The sequence below is a fragment of the Coenobita brevimanus genome, chromosome 2 (assembly GCF_032717465.1).
Source record: "Coenobita brevimanus isolate Jiangsu-jjx chromosome 2, ASM3271746v2, whole genome shotgun sequence".
In the NCBI taxonomy this organism is placed as follows: Eukaryota; Metazoa; Arthropoda; class Malacostraca; order Decapoda; family Coenobitidae; genus Coenobita; species Coenobita brevimanus.
In genome coordinates, this window is record NC_136955.1 from 39,430,459 (window position 1) to 39,449,556 (window position 19,098).

General features: G+C 39.9%; 1 protein-coding gene across 1 annotated transcript; it reads right to left on the reverse strand.

Moving 5' to 3' along the window:
* Positions 1-1,443: 1,443 nt before the first annotated feature.
* LOC145392356 (histone-lysine N-methyltransferase SETMAR-like) lies at positions 1,444-17,160 on the reverse strand. The gene is made up of 2 exons (XM_080266761.1): positions 16,456-17,160; positions 1,444-1,611 (listed from the first exon to the last, which is right to left on the reverse strand). The coding sequence occupies exons 1-2, from the start codon at positions 17,158-17,160 to the stop codon at positions 1,444-1,446; spliced, it is 873 nt and encodes a 290-aa protein (XP_080122887.1).
* Positions 17,161-19,098: the final 1,938 nt, after the last annotated feature.

Consider the following 19,098-nt stretch of genomic DNA (forward strand, 5'->3'; position numbering starts at 1 on the left):
TCTGGCAATAGATAGATAGATAGACATCTTTTTCTGTAACTATGGTGGGGAATGAATGTTTCCATGCAGACTTTAATGATATCTTGTATGTGGCCCAATGTGGAATTTGCATCTTGGGAGAAAAAGGAGGTCCAAGGAACATCCATGAAACAAATTTGGAGTCCCTCCCAGTCTGCCCAGTTGTAGTGCCATTTAGTCACCACGACAGGTTCAAAGCAGGAGGGTGTGGTGGGTGTTTAACTGGTGGCTTAAATCAGACAATGATCCGAGGATCTGAGGGGGGACTTCTCTTCAACATTATAATGATTTGAATTGGTTGTTAGAAACAAGTCCAATAGGTGGGGATTTTGACTGGGGTTGTCTGGTACACAGGTGGTTTGACTGACTAACTGGGTGAGATTAAATGAGTCTGCAAATAGCTCACATTCAAGACCAGAGTCATCAGTTCTGGCTGAATAGGTGAGCCATTCAATATTATGGACATTAAAATCACCCAGAATAGTAATTTTGATGCAGTATTAATGTTGAGGACACTTAGCTGTGACGACAGAGAGTCAGATAAACTCGGCTGTGGAGGGGCATGAGGAGAACGATAAAAACAACAGAAATACTAAATTTTACCAAAAGAATTCATTTGTATATGGAATAGTCGAAATAAGGACAATTAGTAGAAAGAGTATGACGAGGGCCGTTATAATAATCATCTTTATTGTCAAACGTTTCGACATTTTTCTTCATGCCATCTTCAGTGACCTAGAAGCAATATAAATGCTATACAAAAGTGAAGATTAAAAAACCTGAATATTTATATAAGTTAAAAACGTACTTAGCTTATCATAGAAGAACCTACTTAGATACACCTATATATACATATACATATACAACGTGTACATATACACACATATACACATACACATATATTAAAAAAAAAAACTACCATAGTCTGCGGCAATAGAATAGTTCGTGGAAGGAGGAAAAGGTTATGGGTACACCAGTCACTGAAAAAGAGAAGGTTCGAGGGAGAATTCTGGACCCTGTATAAAGAACTAGCAGATGATGATGTGAAAATTTCAGTAGTCCTGCTGGAGCAGTACCTTGCGAGTGATATAGCATATATATCCAGTATTATGACAAGAATAACAGTGAATTTTACCTGCAAAGATTATGAGTTATAATTTCATGTATAATAAACTACTGACACTCACCTGGTTTGTTTACTTCGTCGTCAATCGCCTTCAATATCTTTATGCAGATTATCACTGTACTTCTTGTCCGTCATATCAAATAACTCTTCATAAGAACGCACAAGTTCGATCAGCCTTTCGTCCATGAAGCCAAACAATGAACTGTATGTGATATCTACGTGGACAAGGTGGTAACAGCGAAGCGTGAAATGGACGGGTACGCAACGTATCCTTGTTCACATGAGCCAGCACCAACCCATCAGTCCGGCGTCAAGTCGCCAGCCAGCCGGCCAGGATTTCTCGAGAAGATATCCGTGACGTGTTGGTCGTCTGACGGACGGCTGCCGTCGTCAGCTTGATGGGTAATGTAGACAGTTACATTAGAATGCATGTAAGAAATCTCGACGGCATCTAGCTGTCGGACTGCCTGTCGGAACCAAAACAGGTCGTGTGAATCGGGCCCCGACTGGTGGCTGCTGTGCTGGGAGAGGTAACGCTGTCCTGTAACCCTAGCAGGGCTATATGATCTGATGAGGTCTTGCTCGGGGATTAATCTCACCTCCCACATCTCATCCTTTCCACTACCTCCTCACTCGATTCCTTTTCCTACTTCCTTCATCTCATCTCCTTCATTATAAGTTGCGGTGCACGGGTCTGAAGGTTTTATTATCGTGCCCTGGCAACATACTGGTCAAGAGGGAGTCCGATTTCATATATAACATGATAAACATAGGAAACAGCTGTCAGTATTTTTTGAATGGCCAAATATGCAGGCAGTAATGAAGAATATAGTTAATTATAGTCGATTTTGAGTTTCTGATGATGCTGTAGCAGACAGCTATTTTGTTGATTTATAAGGTCGGTGATTATAATTTATAGAGAACTCAAACACTGCCTTCCACAGACCAAAGTAGTGCACCCATTATGAAAGCAGATGCACTGTGTACAGGTAGGTTGCCAGGGCACGATAATGTAACTTTCAGATTCGGATACTGCGACTTTATCTCCCTCATCTCATCCCTTCTACCTCGCTCACCTCATCCATCCCTCTTTTCCCTCATCCCATTCCATCGTTTCCCTCCCTCTTCCCATCTCCTCTGCCACCCTCAATTCATCCCTCCTCATGCCTACATCCCTGTCTGTCTGCCATATCTCTCACCCACTAAGATCTTAGTCCATTGAGGCATCAAAACTTATGAGATCACTCCCCTACGCTTCACTACTGTCCTAACCAACCACTGGGATGTGCCTGACATCCATTGATTCCCCCCACTGTATAACTAGCCAGTTGGAGAGGCCGAAAGTCGTGACATTACTCCTCTGAGATCTATTCAATATCCCTCTCCCCCTTACACACACACACACACACACACAGGGGCATAGGAAATCTATTACATTAGATGAGAAATTATAGACGGGTAACACATGTTCAGACTAGTTTGGCGAAGCAGCAGCAACGGGAGAGAATGTACAAGTGTGATCTCGCATCTAACGAGTTCACATATAACGAATTCACCTCTAACGACGGTATCGGTCCTCTACCCATATTCGTATCTAACAAGATGGTTTCGAATCTAACGAAAAAAATCACGGGTGCGCGGTTCAAACCTGCCGCCACCTTGGCCGAGTGCGTGACGTCATTGGCATCCACCTTTCCCTCACACCGCCTACATAAACTAAACCAGAAACTCAGTGAAACATATGCAAAGAAAGTGAATGAGAGAAGACAAACAGTTATCACCGAATATTTAAACAAACGCCGTGAGCTTGGGGAAGTTGTGGCAAATCTCGATGGAAATGAAGGACATGAGACTGTGAGTGATGATGATGATGAAAACATAGAGAATCTTCTTGGTGACATTCCTGATGACTTTTCTGGATCTGTTGGAAGGAAAAGAATGCAGACGAAGAGATAACAAGAATCGGGGAGGCATCGCGAGAGGGAATGGAGAGCGAGAGGAGGGAGGAGGGTGGTGGTAGTTTTGGTGACGTAGGTGAGGAGGAGGGAGGAGAAGCGGCCCAGTTGCCTCCATTCCCACTTCAGATACCTTTCGTCTTACCCACGCACCTCATTCATCACTCACACGTGAGGTACCCACGTTTTTTCTTTTTTCTTTTATATTTTATATCGCTATGTATGATTATATGACAAATTAAATGCCAATTAAATAATGTGTGAAAATAGGTCTCAAGTAGGGGTTCTGGCCACTTTTTTTTTTTTTTTACCTAATATAATTTTCCCCATATGTTTATGCATTTGCATCTATCGAATTCGCATCTAACGAGTGTTTTTTTTTTTTTTTTTGGTACGTATTACTCGTTCGATGCGAGATCTTACTGTATTTAGAAAGAATAAGACAAGTTTGGAAAGGAAAGAGGAAGGAGTGAATATGAGAATAAAGGATTTATTAGGCATAATGAACTAGTAACGTAAGAGAATAAACCATTAGTTATGATGCTAAGATAAAGAATGGAGACGAGGCTAAGCAGAGGACGTCTTTATCGTCTTTCTTCTTATGTATTTTTTTGCAGTGTTCTCTTGCTGATGCTTTCCCATTGGTTATATATTCATGTCTATTTTCTCTTTCCCTGAGATGCATTTATATAGCATAATCATATCTCCTTTTTTCCTTCTCTCCTGTAGTGTTGGTAGATTCAGTTTTTCTAGTCTTTCTTCGTAGCTTAGATCACTTAAGGTTAGTACTCATCTTGTAGCTGCTCGTTGTATTTTTTTTTTTTTTAGATGATTTCAGACTACTGATGCATACTCCAGGGATGGTCTGATGAATGACGTTATTATTTTTCGCAGCATGTCTTCGTTTATATATGTGAATGTTATTCTTATATTGGCAAGCAGTGTGTACTGTACATGCTACGTACTGTACCTTTTCACTTATGTGGTCAGCTGGAGAGAGTCTGTTACTGATAATCACTCTTAGATCCTTCTCCCTTTCTGATATGTGTAGGGTTGAACTTCCTAACTTATAATCCCAGCTGGTCATTTTTCTTTTTTTACCAGACTTACTTACATTACACTTGCTCACATTAAATTCCATTTGCCTTTTATTGCTCCATTCATGAAGCTTCTTTAATTCTTCATGTAGCCCTCTACAAGAATCTATGTTAGTAATTTTCCTTTCAATTTTTGCATCATCCACAAACATATTAAGATAGTTTCCATTCCCAGTGTTACTGTTTATGTCGCATATATATACTGGAAAACTAATTGGTGCCAGCACTGAACCCTGTGGAAATCCACTAGTCACTTCTCTCCATGATGAGTAATTTCCCCTTAGTACGGTTCTCATTTCCCTTTTTTCTGAGAATATCATGCATCTAACAGTACAGGTTGCCTTGGATACCTCTATGATCGTATAATTTCCATAAAAGTCTTTGCGGTACTCTGTCAAATGCTTTCTTGAAATCTAAATATATACTGTCCACCCATCCTTCTCTTTTCTGTAATGTTTCTGTAACTCTATCATAGTAGCTTAATAGATTAGTAACACATGATTTTCCCTTTCTAAAACTGAAGTGCCTTTCTGTTATCATACTGTGTTCTTCTACATGGTTTACCTAAACTTTTCTTATCAGCTTTTCTAGTATCTTACTTATAGCACTGGTCCGTGATACTGGTCGGTAGCTGAGTGGATTCTGTCTATTCCCTTTCCAGAATAGGGGAAGAATGTTTGCTTTCTTCAAAATATCAGGTAGTTTGCCTTGACCTATGGATTCCTTCAATATTATTATAATGGTCTGCTTAACACTTCTGCACATTTATGTAGTGCCCAACCAGAAATTTCGTTAGGACCATGTGGTTTTCTTTTGTCTAATTAACTTAACTCTGTCTGCACTTCTTTTACTGATATTTGAATATCTGGTATTATGTGTGAGCATGCATGTTCCATATCATCTCTCTCAAAATTATTTTCTTCTGTAAAAACTGATTGAGTTTTTATTTAGTGATCTGCAAATATCTTTCTCTTGTATATTGATGATCTTCTCGTCTGTTATGGACTGTATTTTATCTTTAACTATGATTTTGCTTCAGATGTAGTTGAAAATAGCTTTGGTTGATTACAGCTTTTAATTATGCCTTCCTTAAATTGTTTTTAAGCTTCCCTTCTGATCGTTGCATAATCATTTCTTCCCTGTTTATAGTTGTAGTAGTAGTAGTAGTTGTTCCCTAGGCAGTCTGGCCGAACAGCCCCGAGTACCTTAGGAAGGCCATGGCCGAGACTTGGCTTTCCCACAGAGCTCTCAAAGAGTGTATGTTGTGTTGTTGGCGTAGGTGATTGTGTGCAATGCATTCTTCCATAATGTGCTTAATAGTATGGGGTAGTGTTGCATCCTGGACAGGCATCAGCGACGGAGTCATCCAGCCTCTTCTGGTAGCTTAAGAGGGCTGGATGGTGCCCACATCTCAGCCTGGCCATGTGGACCCTGTCCTCATGAAGAAGATAGGATTCAGAAGGGTGGATGTCAGGAGGCCGTGCATGCAGCTGTGTGTTGTCTTTAAGTGACTGAATGGAGCGGCGAGTGATCTGAGTGTGGATATGCTTCTGGAAGCTGGTCTGAGGGGGGAGAGAGATGACAGTATTTGTATGGTATCGTGTGCTGGGTGTTGTTTTGATGTTCCTTGGTGTGGGTGGATGTGCTACCATGTACTGTAGTGGATGTTGTGGGGGTGTGGAGGCTGCAGCAAGAAACTGGGTGCCTCTCATGTCTAGGTGATCCTTGACTTTGAGGACTTTGGTTTCTTGATGTAGGTGGTCTGTGGGTGGAGTAGCTGTGCAGCCTGTGATTATTTTTAGGGCCTTGTTTTGTATGGTCTGTACAGTAGAGTGTTGTAGTGTGTTTTGGTCAGGTTAGAAGCCCAGGCAGGGCTTGTATAATTCATCACTGAACGTATGTATTGCTTGTATACTGTGGTGGTGGTTTCTTTGTTGTGTCCGAATGTTGTATGGGCAAGTGACCTCAAAGCACTGAGTCTTGGTGTTATTTTATTTTTAATGTTTGTGATGTGTTGTTTAAATGACATTGATGTATTGTATGTTACACCAAGGATTTTTTTTTTGTGTGTGTGGTAGGAGAGTGTTGTTTATGGTGAGGTGTGGGATGTAACTGTGATCTGCTGTCCAGTTTGTGAGAAGAATTCACTGTAGATTTGGCTGGGGCTATTTTGAGCCTGTTTGTGGTGAACCATTCGTGTAGTGTTGAGGTAAGGTTGAATGATGTGTGTAGCTGTGTTTGCATTTTGGTGCTTACATGTAAGTGTTATATCATCTGCATAGGAAGCTATGTGTATCTATGGTGTGTGGGGTGTGGGTACGTCGTGCATGTATAGATTAAAGAGTGTAGGGGACAAAACAGATCCTTGGGGGACGCCGTTTATGAAGTTTCTGTTGTTAGAAGACTGACCGGCAAATGTTACGTGTGAACATCTGCCTGCTAAGTAGTTTGCCAGCTATCTTTTTGTGTTATTGTGCATGTTTGTGTTGAGTATTTTCTTTGTGAGGTTGTGGCGGGGGATGGCATCAAAAGCTTTTGGCTCGAGTACCTGTTTATAGTTGTTAAATGCCCTCTCACTATTGTGTCTTCTGTATCTATTCCACAGCAAATCTCTTTTTCTTTTGATTTTCTACATTCCGCATCAAACCATTTTTTTTATTTTCATTTCTGTTTCTTTGTGCTGAGGGATGTAATTTTGGACTTTTTATATATAACTTTTGAATTTTGTCCTCTAAGCTCCATTTCCCAATATGTTTTTAAGAAGCACGTCTTTAGGTCATGATAGTTGCCCTTTTTGTAGTTGACTCTTTTTGTAACACTCATTACTGGTAACTATGTCATCTGCAATGTTGAAGTTGCAATTTAATACTGCATGGTCGCTTTAGCCGAATGGAGGGTGATACCTTATATTGTCTACATCATTTCCTTGCCTAGTGGATATAAGATCTAGTTCTAATGGATCATCAAGTCCTCTTTTTCTTGTGTTTTCCTTTACATGCTCTGTTACGAAAAATTCCAGCACAAGGTCCAGGAGCTTCTGATCCCAACAGCTTTACTGACATCTTACATCTAGAGTATTCCAATTTATATTTGTATTGAAATCTACAGTTAATATAATTCTTTCAGATTTCTCTTCCATTCTATTTAGTAATGTTCTTAATCTCTGAATTGTACTTTCTGCCAGGTCTTCATATTTGCCTCTTTCCCAAGTGTTTGTTTTGGGTGGCATGTATAAATTTGCCACAAATACTTTCCCCAAACCATACGTGCTTCCTACGTGTCAACAAGTGGGTTGATGGAGGGTCAATGCCCCACCCCGTAAAACAAATGACTCAAAGTCAAATGGCCACTCCTTACGGGATTATGGCGTCTGGCAATAGATAGATAGATAGATAGACTTTCCCTTTAGATGTGTAAATCTCTACAGCAATCAACTCAACCTGTGAGAGTATTTCTAGTTCTTTTTCTTTGATTTGTAGATTTTTCTTTGTTAAGATTATAAATCTTCCTCATTTTCTTAAATTTCTGTCTCTTCCCCATATATTATATTCCTCTAAGTTTAGCGTATCATTTGATATCTTTGAGGATAATTTTGTTTCAGTTAGGCAAATATGTGGTTCCTTTTCTTTAATATAGTCTTTCATCTCTAATCATTTAGACACCATTCCATTTACATTTGAGTACATCAACTTAATCATCTTGTTTTCAAAATTACCATAGCTTGAGACTATTACTTTCCTTCTTCTTATTCCCTATTAGTTGTGTACGATTTTCGTACCTGTAATCCGTTTATTTTGTAAAAAAAATAAAATTACTCTTCCTCTGATCTTTCCTTGTTCTTTGTTTTTGCTTCCTCCCTCAATTCCCAATTCCTCTTGAGTTCGGCATCTTTTTATCCATACTTTCTTTAACCCTAGTTCAGTAGCGTTGTCCGGGATTCCGAATTTAGGCCTACTTTGCGTTGTGGAGGAGTCGCTGCAAGGCCTACAGTGCTCAGCTGCCATAACATTTCAGTTTGTACTTTGTCCTGTGTGTGTGAGGTGTGTTCGTGTTGCTCCTGTTTTTTTTTCTCATCTGCTGTAGCCAATTGTCCGGTATTCCGTACAATGCTATTATAATAGGACCTTGTGAGTGTGGATACGAAACATATACTGTAAAATGTCGAATTTTGTCTAGGGAGGCTGGAGCATATCGGGGGACGTCTGGACTTCATGTGTGGCACAAGTCATCACCATCAGGCAACACTGTGGCTGGCAGTGGTGAAAAGATTACAAGGATGTAACATTGTTTTTCATTTTTACACATTTTTTTTTATTTTTTTTATAATGTTGTTTTAGTTAAATACATTTAGTTCATAGTTCCTAGAGTTAAGATTAGCATCTAATTTAAGTGAAAATTTTTAAAAATAAACTGTACCATTCCTATATGTATATTTCTACCCCCAAAGTTTGTCCGGGATTCCGGACGTCGCTAGTAGGCACGTGCTGCTGACAACGCTGCTATTCCAGGGTTAATTCCTCTTTTTCCATGAGTTTGTTTGCAATTTTTAGTATTTCCTCCACAATGTTCACACTCTGGAATGTTATTTTCAGTGACCTTGACTTATTTCTCTCATATTTCCCTAGCCTTTTGTATTGTTCCATGTCTTTATCACAGATTTCCTCTGATACTTCCTTCAGTATGTTCATTATTTTTGTCATCCCCTTTTTGTATCTCGAAATTTTATTTCTTAATTCTTCTTCATCTGTCCCAGTGATTACTATAGATTTAGTGATATCTACTGAATCTTTAACCAGTTTTGGGTTGTTTTTAATTATTTCTTTCACTTCCTTTCTAATGCTTTTTTTCGACTATTGTCTCTAAGTCTTACCTTACTTTTACAATTTCAGCACACGTTGTGTCTACATCATCTTTCTAACTTTGTATCAGTTCGTTCACCTGGGCTATCGTCTCTTATATCTACCATTTCACTAATCTTTCTTCGATGTGAACCCACCTCAACTGGCAGCTCATCTATTGTTGTGTCTTTTTTGTTAAATTCCTTTACCAATTATTCACTTTCATATTTTCTGCATGTATAATTGCTTCTTAATTTCATCTGTTTCACATTGAAAAGTTTCCTCCAGTTTATTCACTTTCTCTGCTAATTTATTATGTTTCCATTTCAGCCAGTTCTTTGTAGAAATCATTATCCCGTTCTCTACCTTTATCCCTTTTCTTAACTCCCTCCATATTCACTTTACTAAAGATGGTGCTCATCTTGTATTTCACTTAGAAAGATCACTTCTTACAAGTTTGGATCTCACTGCTACCTGCCTGGTGGCAAACGACACCCAGCGATGATGCGTTGTATCAGCTGATTCTTGCACTAATTTGATGTATTCTGTTTTTTTGGAGAACATTTTTGCTTATACTTGCTCTGCTATATCAGAACATCGTTTAGTTTAATCTAGTACAAAGCTTGGCTCATATAAGGATACTGTTTAGGTGTGGCCAATTGTGGTTAAGGGTGGCCAGTGCAGAGCAAGGAGACAGTCGTGCTGCCTCTGGTGTTGTTACCTAATTGTTCTTACCTTACTGCATCTTTACACGAATGGGTCAAGCTCATACTGCCCCGTGTATTAAAGCGTTTATATCATACATATCCTTTAGTTTATGAACAGTTTTGATACACACCATTTCATTCAGTAGTGCATTCTGCATATCAGTTGCCCTATTTTGGAAACTGATTTTCCTTACATCTCTGTCACCCCTCTTTTTATGTAGTTTTTTGCAGTGTCCTCTTCCTGATGCTTCTCCCCAATGGTTATATATTCATTGATGTCTATTTTCTCTTTCCTTGAGATGCATTTTTATAGGAAAAGCATATCTCCTCTTTTCCTTCTCTCGTGTAGTGTTGGTAGACTCAATTTTTCTAGTCTTTCTTCGTTGCTTAGATCCCTTAAGCTTGGTTCCCATCTTCTAGCTGCCCTTTGTACTTTTTCAATCTTACCTATGTGGTTTTTGAGATGAGGATTCCAGACTACTGATGCATACTCCAGGGTTGGTCTGGTGAAATGTTATCTTTCTCAGCATGTCTTCAATTATATATGTGGATGCTGTTCTCATATTAGCATGCAGTGCATTAATGTTTCGTACCTTTTCACTGATGTGGTCAGCCGGCAATAGTCTGTTATTGATAATCACTCCTTGGTCCTTCTCCCTTTCTAATATGTGTAGGGATAATCTTACTAACTTATTTTCCCAATCTGGTATTTTTCCACTTTGGTCAAACTTAATTACATGACACTTGTCCACCTTAAATTCCATTTGCCATTTACAACTCCATTCATGAAGCATATTTAATTCTTCTTGTAGCTCTGTGCAAGAATCTGTGCTAATAATATTCATTTGTATTTCTGCATCCACAAACATATTTAGATAGCTTCCATTTCTAGTGTTACTATGTCATATATCCTAAAAACATAGTTGGTGCCAGCAGTGAACCCTGTGGAACTCATCTAGTCACTTCCCTCCATGATGAGTAATTTCCCCTTAGTACTGTTCTCATTTTCCTTTTTCTGAGAAAATCCTGCAGCTGCATCCAACAGTACAGGTTCCCTTGGATACCTCCTTGATGGTATGGTTTCCATAAAAGTCTTTGGTGCAGTATTCTTTCAAATGCTTTCTTGAAATCTAACCAGCTACCGTCTACCTATACTTCTCTTTTCTGTAATGTATCTGTAACTCTATCACAGTAGCTTAATAGATTAGTAACATGATATTCCCCCTTTAAAACCGAACTGACCCTATCTTATCATACTGTGTTCTAGATGGTTTACCCAAATTTTTCTTATCATGTTTTCTAGTATTCTACTTGCAACACTGGTCAGTGATACTGGGGAACAATGTTTGCATTTTTCCAAATATCAAGTAGTTTACCTTGGTCGAAGGATTCCTTGAATATTAAATACAGTGGTCTGCTTAACTCTTCCGCATATTCATGGAGCACCCAACCTGAAATATCGTCAGGACAATAAGCTTTTCCTTTGTCTAATTTACTTAACTCTTCCTGCACTTCTTTTTCTGATATCTATATATCAGGTAATACGTGTGTGCATGCATGTTCCATATCATCTCTTTCAAAATTACATTCTTTGGTAAAAACTGATTGGAAGTTTTTAATTAGGGCTTCACAATATCTTTCCCTTGTGTATAGATGATCACTTCTTCCATAAAGGACTGTATTTTATCTTTAACTTTGGTTGTGCTTCGGATGTACCTGTAAAATAGCTTAGGTTGATCACTACTTTTATTTATAATATCTTTCTCAAACTGTAACGAGCCTCTCTCCTTATCTTTGTATAATCGGTTCTTGTCTCTTTATAATTGTTAAATTCTCTCTCACTATTGTGTCTCTTCTGTATCTATTCCACATCGTCTCCTTTTTCTCTTATTTTTTTACATTCTGTATTAAACCATTTCTTTATTTTCATTTCTGTTTCTTTGTGCTGAGGGATGTAATTTTTGAACTCCTGTTTCATAAAAATCACAGAATTTTCTATGTATAATGTTTAAATCTTGTCCTTTAAGCTCCTTTTTCCCAACCTGTTTCTAAGAAGTATTTCTTTACGTCATGATAGTTGCCCTTTTTGTAGTTTGGACTCTTTGTAACTCTCATGACTGGTAACTATGTTTTATGCAGTGCTGAAGTTGCAGTTTAATACTGCATGGTCGCTTCTGCCGAATGGAGGGTGATACAATATACTGTCAATATCATTTTCTTGCCTAGTAAATATATGTTCTAGTGCTGATGGATCATCAAGCCCTCTTTTTCTGTGTTTTCCTTTACATGCTGTTGTAGGAAAACTCCTTCACAAGATCTAGGAGCTTTTGATCCCTACAGCTTTCATGTCTTCTTACACCTAGAGTATTCCAATTTAAATTTGAACTGAAATCTCAGGTTAATATAATTCTTTCAGATTTCTCTTCTATACTATATAACGCTTTTAACCCCTTAACCACAGGGCGGCACTTTCATGACGCTCGGGAGCAAGGGATCATAGCGTGGGGCGTCACTTTTGTGATTCTGTGTTATTTTGAATTCACCCGGGCTTTCAAGTGATGGCTTGTATCATCTATCAGTACTACCGGTGTCCAGCTATACTCAGTTCTGCTAATGTCACCTGTACTCCCATCCACTGTTGACAATTTAGCCATTTTTCTCCTGTCCTTGACTCCCCCCCTCCTTACCTCCCCTCCATTACGCTCTTCTCCCGCCTGACCAGCTGCACTGTGCTACGCAAATCCTGGACGGATTTTTCCACCATTTTATCCATTGAAATGTGCCCTTTGCTCTATTCTTATACAAAATAATATATAAAAGAAATAGAAAAGGTAATTGATACTGCCATACATCTGGAATGGACTAATTATCATCTGGCAACACCTCATATGCACTCGTTCGCTAATTTTCCCTATTTATTTCCCCTTGAAATATGCTGTATGACATGTTCTCATAATAAAAATATATATTAGAAAGGGAGGGAGAAGACTAAATGATATTTATATTCACCTGGAACTACCCAATTTATTATGTATTGTCTAGATTTCCTGCCAATCATTTCATAGGGTATATATTAGCTGCTGTCACCACGCTGACATTGGCAACCCTTCACTATCCCTAGGCCACAGCATTCCATTCAGTTTACTGTCGTCTTTCAAGGTGAAACCACGTCGGATTCGCGCCTGTCCAATTCAGTCACTTTTTAGCCCCATGTAAAGGGGCCCTGTGACCTCTACCCCTACTAAACCTCATGTGTAGGGGTAAAGGGCTAAGTGACTTTGCCGTGGAACGTGAATTGGCTAATGTATCAATGATAATGATGGACAGTGACTACGATCTTTCTGGTGACTCTAAAACAGTGCAAGTGGAAATGTAAATAATGTGTAAATAATGTGTAAACAGCAAGTGAAAGCAATGAATGTAAATTAATATAACTGAACAGTGGAAAATAGTTTTTTAAGTTACTGCAAGTGACAGCGCATAACATAGTGTAAATAAAATAGAAATGTAAATAAAATAGAGAATGTAAATGGAAATGTAAATATGTAGTAATATAAGAATACGAGTATATATACTAGGAGTTATGAAAGTGAAAGTGAAAGTTTCGCTCTAGCATGTATGAATACTGAAAGTCTGAGAGTGAAAGTGACAGCTTCGATCTCTACGCTAGTAAACAGTATGAGAAAGTGAATGCCTAGAGTGAAAGTAAACTACTAGTACTGAAAGAAACTTACAGATGAATAATGTATATATAAATAAGTGTATTAAAGTACTAGGAATATAAAGTGTGACTGTGTTTATGAATAATAAATGACAGCTCCGTCTCAGAATACCATCGGGGAACCAGCACGGGAGGAAAGCTCGTATGCGCTCATAATTTACATTGCTTTCACAGTGATTTTTTTTGGAATATGGATTCCAAAGTACTTGAAGTTCATAGAATAGTGTTTGTAGTTATAATATCAGGCAATGGTAACAATAGTACGGGGTATCGGGAAGTGTAAAGTGGAGACTTCATTACCCAACTTCAGAAGTCTCCACAAGTTCTACGGTTGTCGAAGAAGGCTCAACAAACATCCCATGGGAAAGCCGAAGGTATTTTTTTTTATTTATTTTTTTTTTTATGCGAGGAAGAAGGAACCAAAGGCCATGAGCCCGCAGTAACAGTTCCCTCCAAGAGAAAAACAAAATACAATATAGAGCCAAATTCAAGATCCGATCATTTTGAGATGCCTGGACACACTGCGTTTGAAAGACTGGAGATCATAGGCAGCAGGAAATACAGACAGAGGGAGACAGTTCCAGAGCTGACCTGTTGCATAAATGAAAGACTGGGAGTAACGGTTAACTTTTGCATTAGAGAGTTGGACAGAAAACGGATGAGAGTTTGCTGCCAGACGGGTGCTACGCGCCCGTCGTAGAGGTGGAGGAATGCAAGCAGACAGTTCAGAGGAGCAGTGACCATTAAAGTAGCGATAGAAAAGAGATAAAGATGCAACAGTGCGGCGAAGAGACAGAGGTTGAAGGGAGTCAGTAAGAGGAGGAGAGTTAATGAGACAAAAAGCCTTTGACTCCACCCTATTGAGAAGAGCTGTATGTGGGGAGCCACCCCACACATGAGAGTTGTACTCCACACAGGGGCGGATAAAACCCCTGTATAGAGTCAACAATTGCGCAGGGGTAAAGAAAGAGCGGAGTCGGCTTAGCACACCCAATCTTTTGGAAGCAGATTTTACAAGAGATGTAATATGATCTTTCCAAGATAAGTCCCGAGTAAATGAAACCCCAAGCATGTTCAAGGATGATGCAGGATTAAGCTGAATATTATTAAACATTAGTGGGTATACCTGTGGAAGATTTTGTCAGGTTGATAGGTGTAAGAACTGAGTCTTAGATGCATTAAAGACAACCATATTATTTTTACCCCAGTCAGAGATACGAGCCAAGTCAGACATTAGGTGTGCCATAGCCTCATCCCTTGTTTGTTGAAGTAACTGTTGAGATGGGCGTTGCGGGAACCGAATGGAAAGGTGAAGGGTGGAGTCATCAGCGTATGAGTGGATATGGTTAGATGTACAGCTTAGAAGATCATTGATGAATAAAAGGAAGAGAGTTGGTGATAGGACAGAGCCCTGAGGAACACCACTGTTGATAGATCTAGGAGAAGAACGATGGCCGTCTACAACAGCGGCTATAGAACGACCAGACTAATAACTGATTTTTGCCAAATATTTTTAAAGTCAGTCGGCACGCGAATATCCTCGCAGGACATGCAAGGAGCGCAAAAACAACCCCACGGTGTAGGGGTTAAACTCCGAACTGTACTTTGTCAGGTCTTCATATGGTGTGTGTGTTCATATGGTGTGTGTGTGTATGTGTGTGTGTGTGTGTGTGTGTGTGTGTGTGTGTGTGTGTCCTTCAAAAGAGTTCTCTGCCTTACCTAAAATACCTCACAGGAGAAAGAATGTTTTTATATTATTCTCAGTATAGTCTCCCCTAAGTATAATATACTTGGTCCATTGACATTCAAGCATTGCTAACCCGTCACAGAAGAAGGTAGCATCATGATCCTCCAAATACACCTCAGCAGCATGGATGACTTCACCAACTCTCTTCCCTTTATTCATGAATGACCTAAGTTGTACAATCTAATCCAGTCCACTCATACACTGGTGATTCCAACCCTCACCTTTCCATTCGGTTTCCGTAATGTCCTCCTGAACGGTTACTTCAACAAAAAAGGGATGAGGCTATGACACACCTAATGTGTGACTTGCCTTGTATCTCTGACTGGGGTAAAAGTAATCTTGTTGTTTTTCATAGATCAAAGACCCTGTTCTTACACCTACCAACCCGACAAAATCTTCCACAAGAGTACTCTGTAATGTATAATAAAATCCAGCTCAATCCTGCATCATCCTAAACATACTTGGTGTTTCATTTTCTCGGGATTTATGTTGGAAAGCTCATACTACATCTTTTGTAAAATCTGCTTCCAAGAGATTAGGTATGCTAAGCTGACTCCATACCTTCTTTACCCCTGCACAGTTGTTGACCATACACGGGTTTTATTCATTCCTGTGTAGAGTACAACCCTCATGTGCTGGAAGGCTTCCCATATACAGCTCTTCTCAATAAAGTGGAGTCAAAGGATTTTCGTCTCAATAACCCACCTCTTTTAGTAGTTCCCTTCAACTTCTGTCTTTTTGCCGCACTGTTGCATCATTACCTCTTTTCTATTGCTACTTCAATCATCATTGCTTCTTTGAACTCTCTGCTTGCATCCCTCCACCTCTATGACAGGTGCTACAAACTCTCATCCTTTTCCTGTCCAACTTCCCAATGCAGGAGTTAACAGTTAATCTAAGTCCTTCAAATATGCTACAGGTCAACTCTCGAACTGTCTCCCTCTGTCTGTATTTCCTGCTTCCTATGATCTCCAATCTTTCTGACGCAGTGTGTCCAGGCATCTCAAAATGAACGGATCTTGAATTTGGCTCTCTGATGTTTTTTGTTTTTTTCCTAGGAAGGAACGGTTTGTGGGCTCCTGGCCTTTAGTTCCTTCTTCCTTGCATAACAAAAAGAAAAAATCACTCCAAAAACAGTGGCCATGCAGTTTGTGAAACATGCACAAATCAGATGCAGCCAGGTCGGGTTAGTAAGGAGCATGAGGCTGCAGTTCAAGCCACAGTTGGCTGCTTCAGCCATTCCCACCACCTGTGCCGTGTGGACAGGCGTATTGTCGTGGAGCAGCAGCATGCCTGCTTGCAGCTTTCCTCTCGATTTATGTTTGATTGCATCTTTCATCTGTCCTAGTTGTGATGGATAAAAGACCCCATTAATGGTATGACCCTTTTGCAAGTAGGAAGTCATGAGAACTCCTTCAGTGTTTCCAAACACTGACACCATCACCTTGCTGACAGATGCCACTTGCTTGAATTTATTTAGCAGGTTGAGAACCTTTGTCTTTCCATTGCTTGCTTTGATTCTTTGATTCAGTTTCGAAGTGGTGAACCCATGTCTCATCCTGGGCCGAAACCTCCGGAAGAAACTGGCTGGATCAACCAGGAAACGAACCAAAATTGTCCATGAAGTTTCTAAACTGATCAGCCTCTGGTCTGGAGTCAACATTCTGGGCACCCATCTTGCAGACAGCTTGCTCATACCCAAGATTCCAATCAAAACAGTGTGCACGGATCCAGCACTAATGCCCATGGTGCCTGCTATTTGTTCCACAGGCAAGCGTCTGTCATCCAAGACCATGCGGTGACTGGCCACCACCTGATCGTCCGTGGTTGATGGTATTGGGCGTCCCGAATGTGGGTCACCTTTGGTGTTTTCTCTGCCCTGCCTGAATTCACCAGCCCACTTCTTTATAAAGGAATAGCAGTATGAGTCCTCACCATGTGTAGCGACCATGTCTTCAAGGATTTCCTTGGGGGTTATATATATATATATATATATATATATATATATATATATATATATATATATATATATTTTTCAAATACTTGGTCAAAGCACAGTCTTCTTTCCTGTCCATTTTTGAGTTTTGCTCTAACCTGCTGCATTTCATAAGGCTTCACCTGCAAACAAATAAAGACAAAGATTTGAGTGACTGTATAGTTTTATGAGGCTTTATAGTACAGCCGGACTCGAAGTTGTGGTCACTCTCTTTGTTTCTGGGGGAAGCCAAGAACTTTTTTGAAGAACCTGCTTAAGTATGAATGTGTAATTCACCGGGTCGGTCAGGATCACTTGATGGTCGTGATCGTCAGCATTTTACCCTCCCGGAAGGGAGCTGAGAGCTCATATAGTCCGATCTAAGGGCAAGGCTGTGACCTTCACACACCCACACACCCGTCCCCTTGCTCCAGGGGGACAGTAACCACCCACTTCGTCAGTGAAACTTTTCGCAACCTGAGCGAGGTGCGAACTCCCATCTACCAGATGGCAACCGAGAACGTTACCACTGCGCCAGCGAGTGTGTGTGTATGTGTGTGTGTGTGTGTGTGTGTGTGTGTGTGTGTGTGTGTGTGTGTGTGTGTGTGTGTGTGTGTGTGTGTGCGTGCACGCATGCGTCATCAGCCATATTCAGTTTTTGACATTTAAACAAAGCAGAAGAAACACGATAAACTTATATTAACATGCGTAATTTTTCTTCTCAGTTTTAGAAGCGCAAGTCACAATGTAGGAAGTGTGCTAAGCGAAGTGTAACTGTAATACAAGTTTCAGCACGTTCCATATGATAAGGCCTTTTATTTTTGTTACTCCCAGACGATGAGAATTTTTTAATCATTTGAGCACACTGTGGTACTACCGACCCAATGCTGTTAAAGGTTTGAGGGAAAAAAGGTCCCTACCACATCTTTACGAATGGTCCCTCCCATACTAGAGAACGTTGTATTTTTATGGCAAGAATTAGATGAAAAAAGCTGGCATTGAATTAAGTGCATTAAGTGCCTGCTCAAGCTCCCTTAGTGGTCTACAAAGTTTCATTCGCAACTCCTGCTCCCTCTGACCTACATTACCAGCAGCACCAGTCATAAGGACTGAGACGTTATCTGTTAAAACAAAGTTGCCCCTCTAAACTGTCCTTGAGTTTTGCCCTATTTCTGCCCCCCACGTTACTCCCATGCTCTACTTTCTCTACTTTGTTTTAATCCATATCTCTCATGCTCAGTATTAGGACAAAATGTTAAGTGCATAAAAGGAAAGGGATGTAATTAACTGTCCTGGGCTGCTGAATGCCTCATGAACAGTAATACAAATGAAAATACTGGACTGTCAGTTCAGAATAGGACCTAATTAATAGACCACTATGCAAACCGAAAGAAAAGCCAAGACAGTGCGAGACCACATAAGTCTCACACCATCCTTACCCTCTTCTCTCTCCTGGAGTTCTTCTCTATTCATCATTCATTATGCCAAAATGTGGCACGTAAAATAAAGGACAAAATAAGATGAGGAAGAATACTCCAGAACTGACCAGGTGTGTATACGAGTCACTGAAAATACAGCTTAGTCTTATAATGGAGACTTGGGGAGAGGAGGGGTGAGCAAGTGTGGAATGAGGGGAGATTCTTGCTTCTAAGTTTACATAATTTTCTTCTCTGCCCTTTCAGGAACGTGAACTGAGGTAGGAAATAGCTAAAACGGGGTGATAACTCCCTTTTTCATTATATCACCAAAAACACAACTATACTACTAAAACCCCCAAAACAAAAACGGAATTGCTCCTGCACTAACCAAACCATGTCACCACCACTACAATCACATCGTCACAATTGTAGCTTTACAGTAATGAAAAAAGCGCTCAGACACGGTAGTGTCACAACAACACTACAAGCACATCAC

Coding starts and splice junctions, on each gene's coding strand:
- LOC145392356 (XM_080266761.1), bottom strand. CDS start 17,160: ATGGTCGCTACACATGGTGAGGACTCATACTGCTATTCCTTTATAAAG. Junction 1,612..16,455: donor CTGTCCACACGGCACAGGTG/GTGGGAATGGCT, acceptor TGGTTCCGACAG/GCAGTCCGACAGCTAGATGC.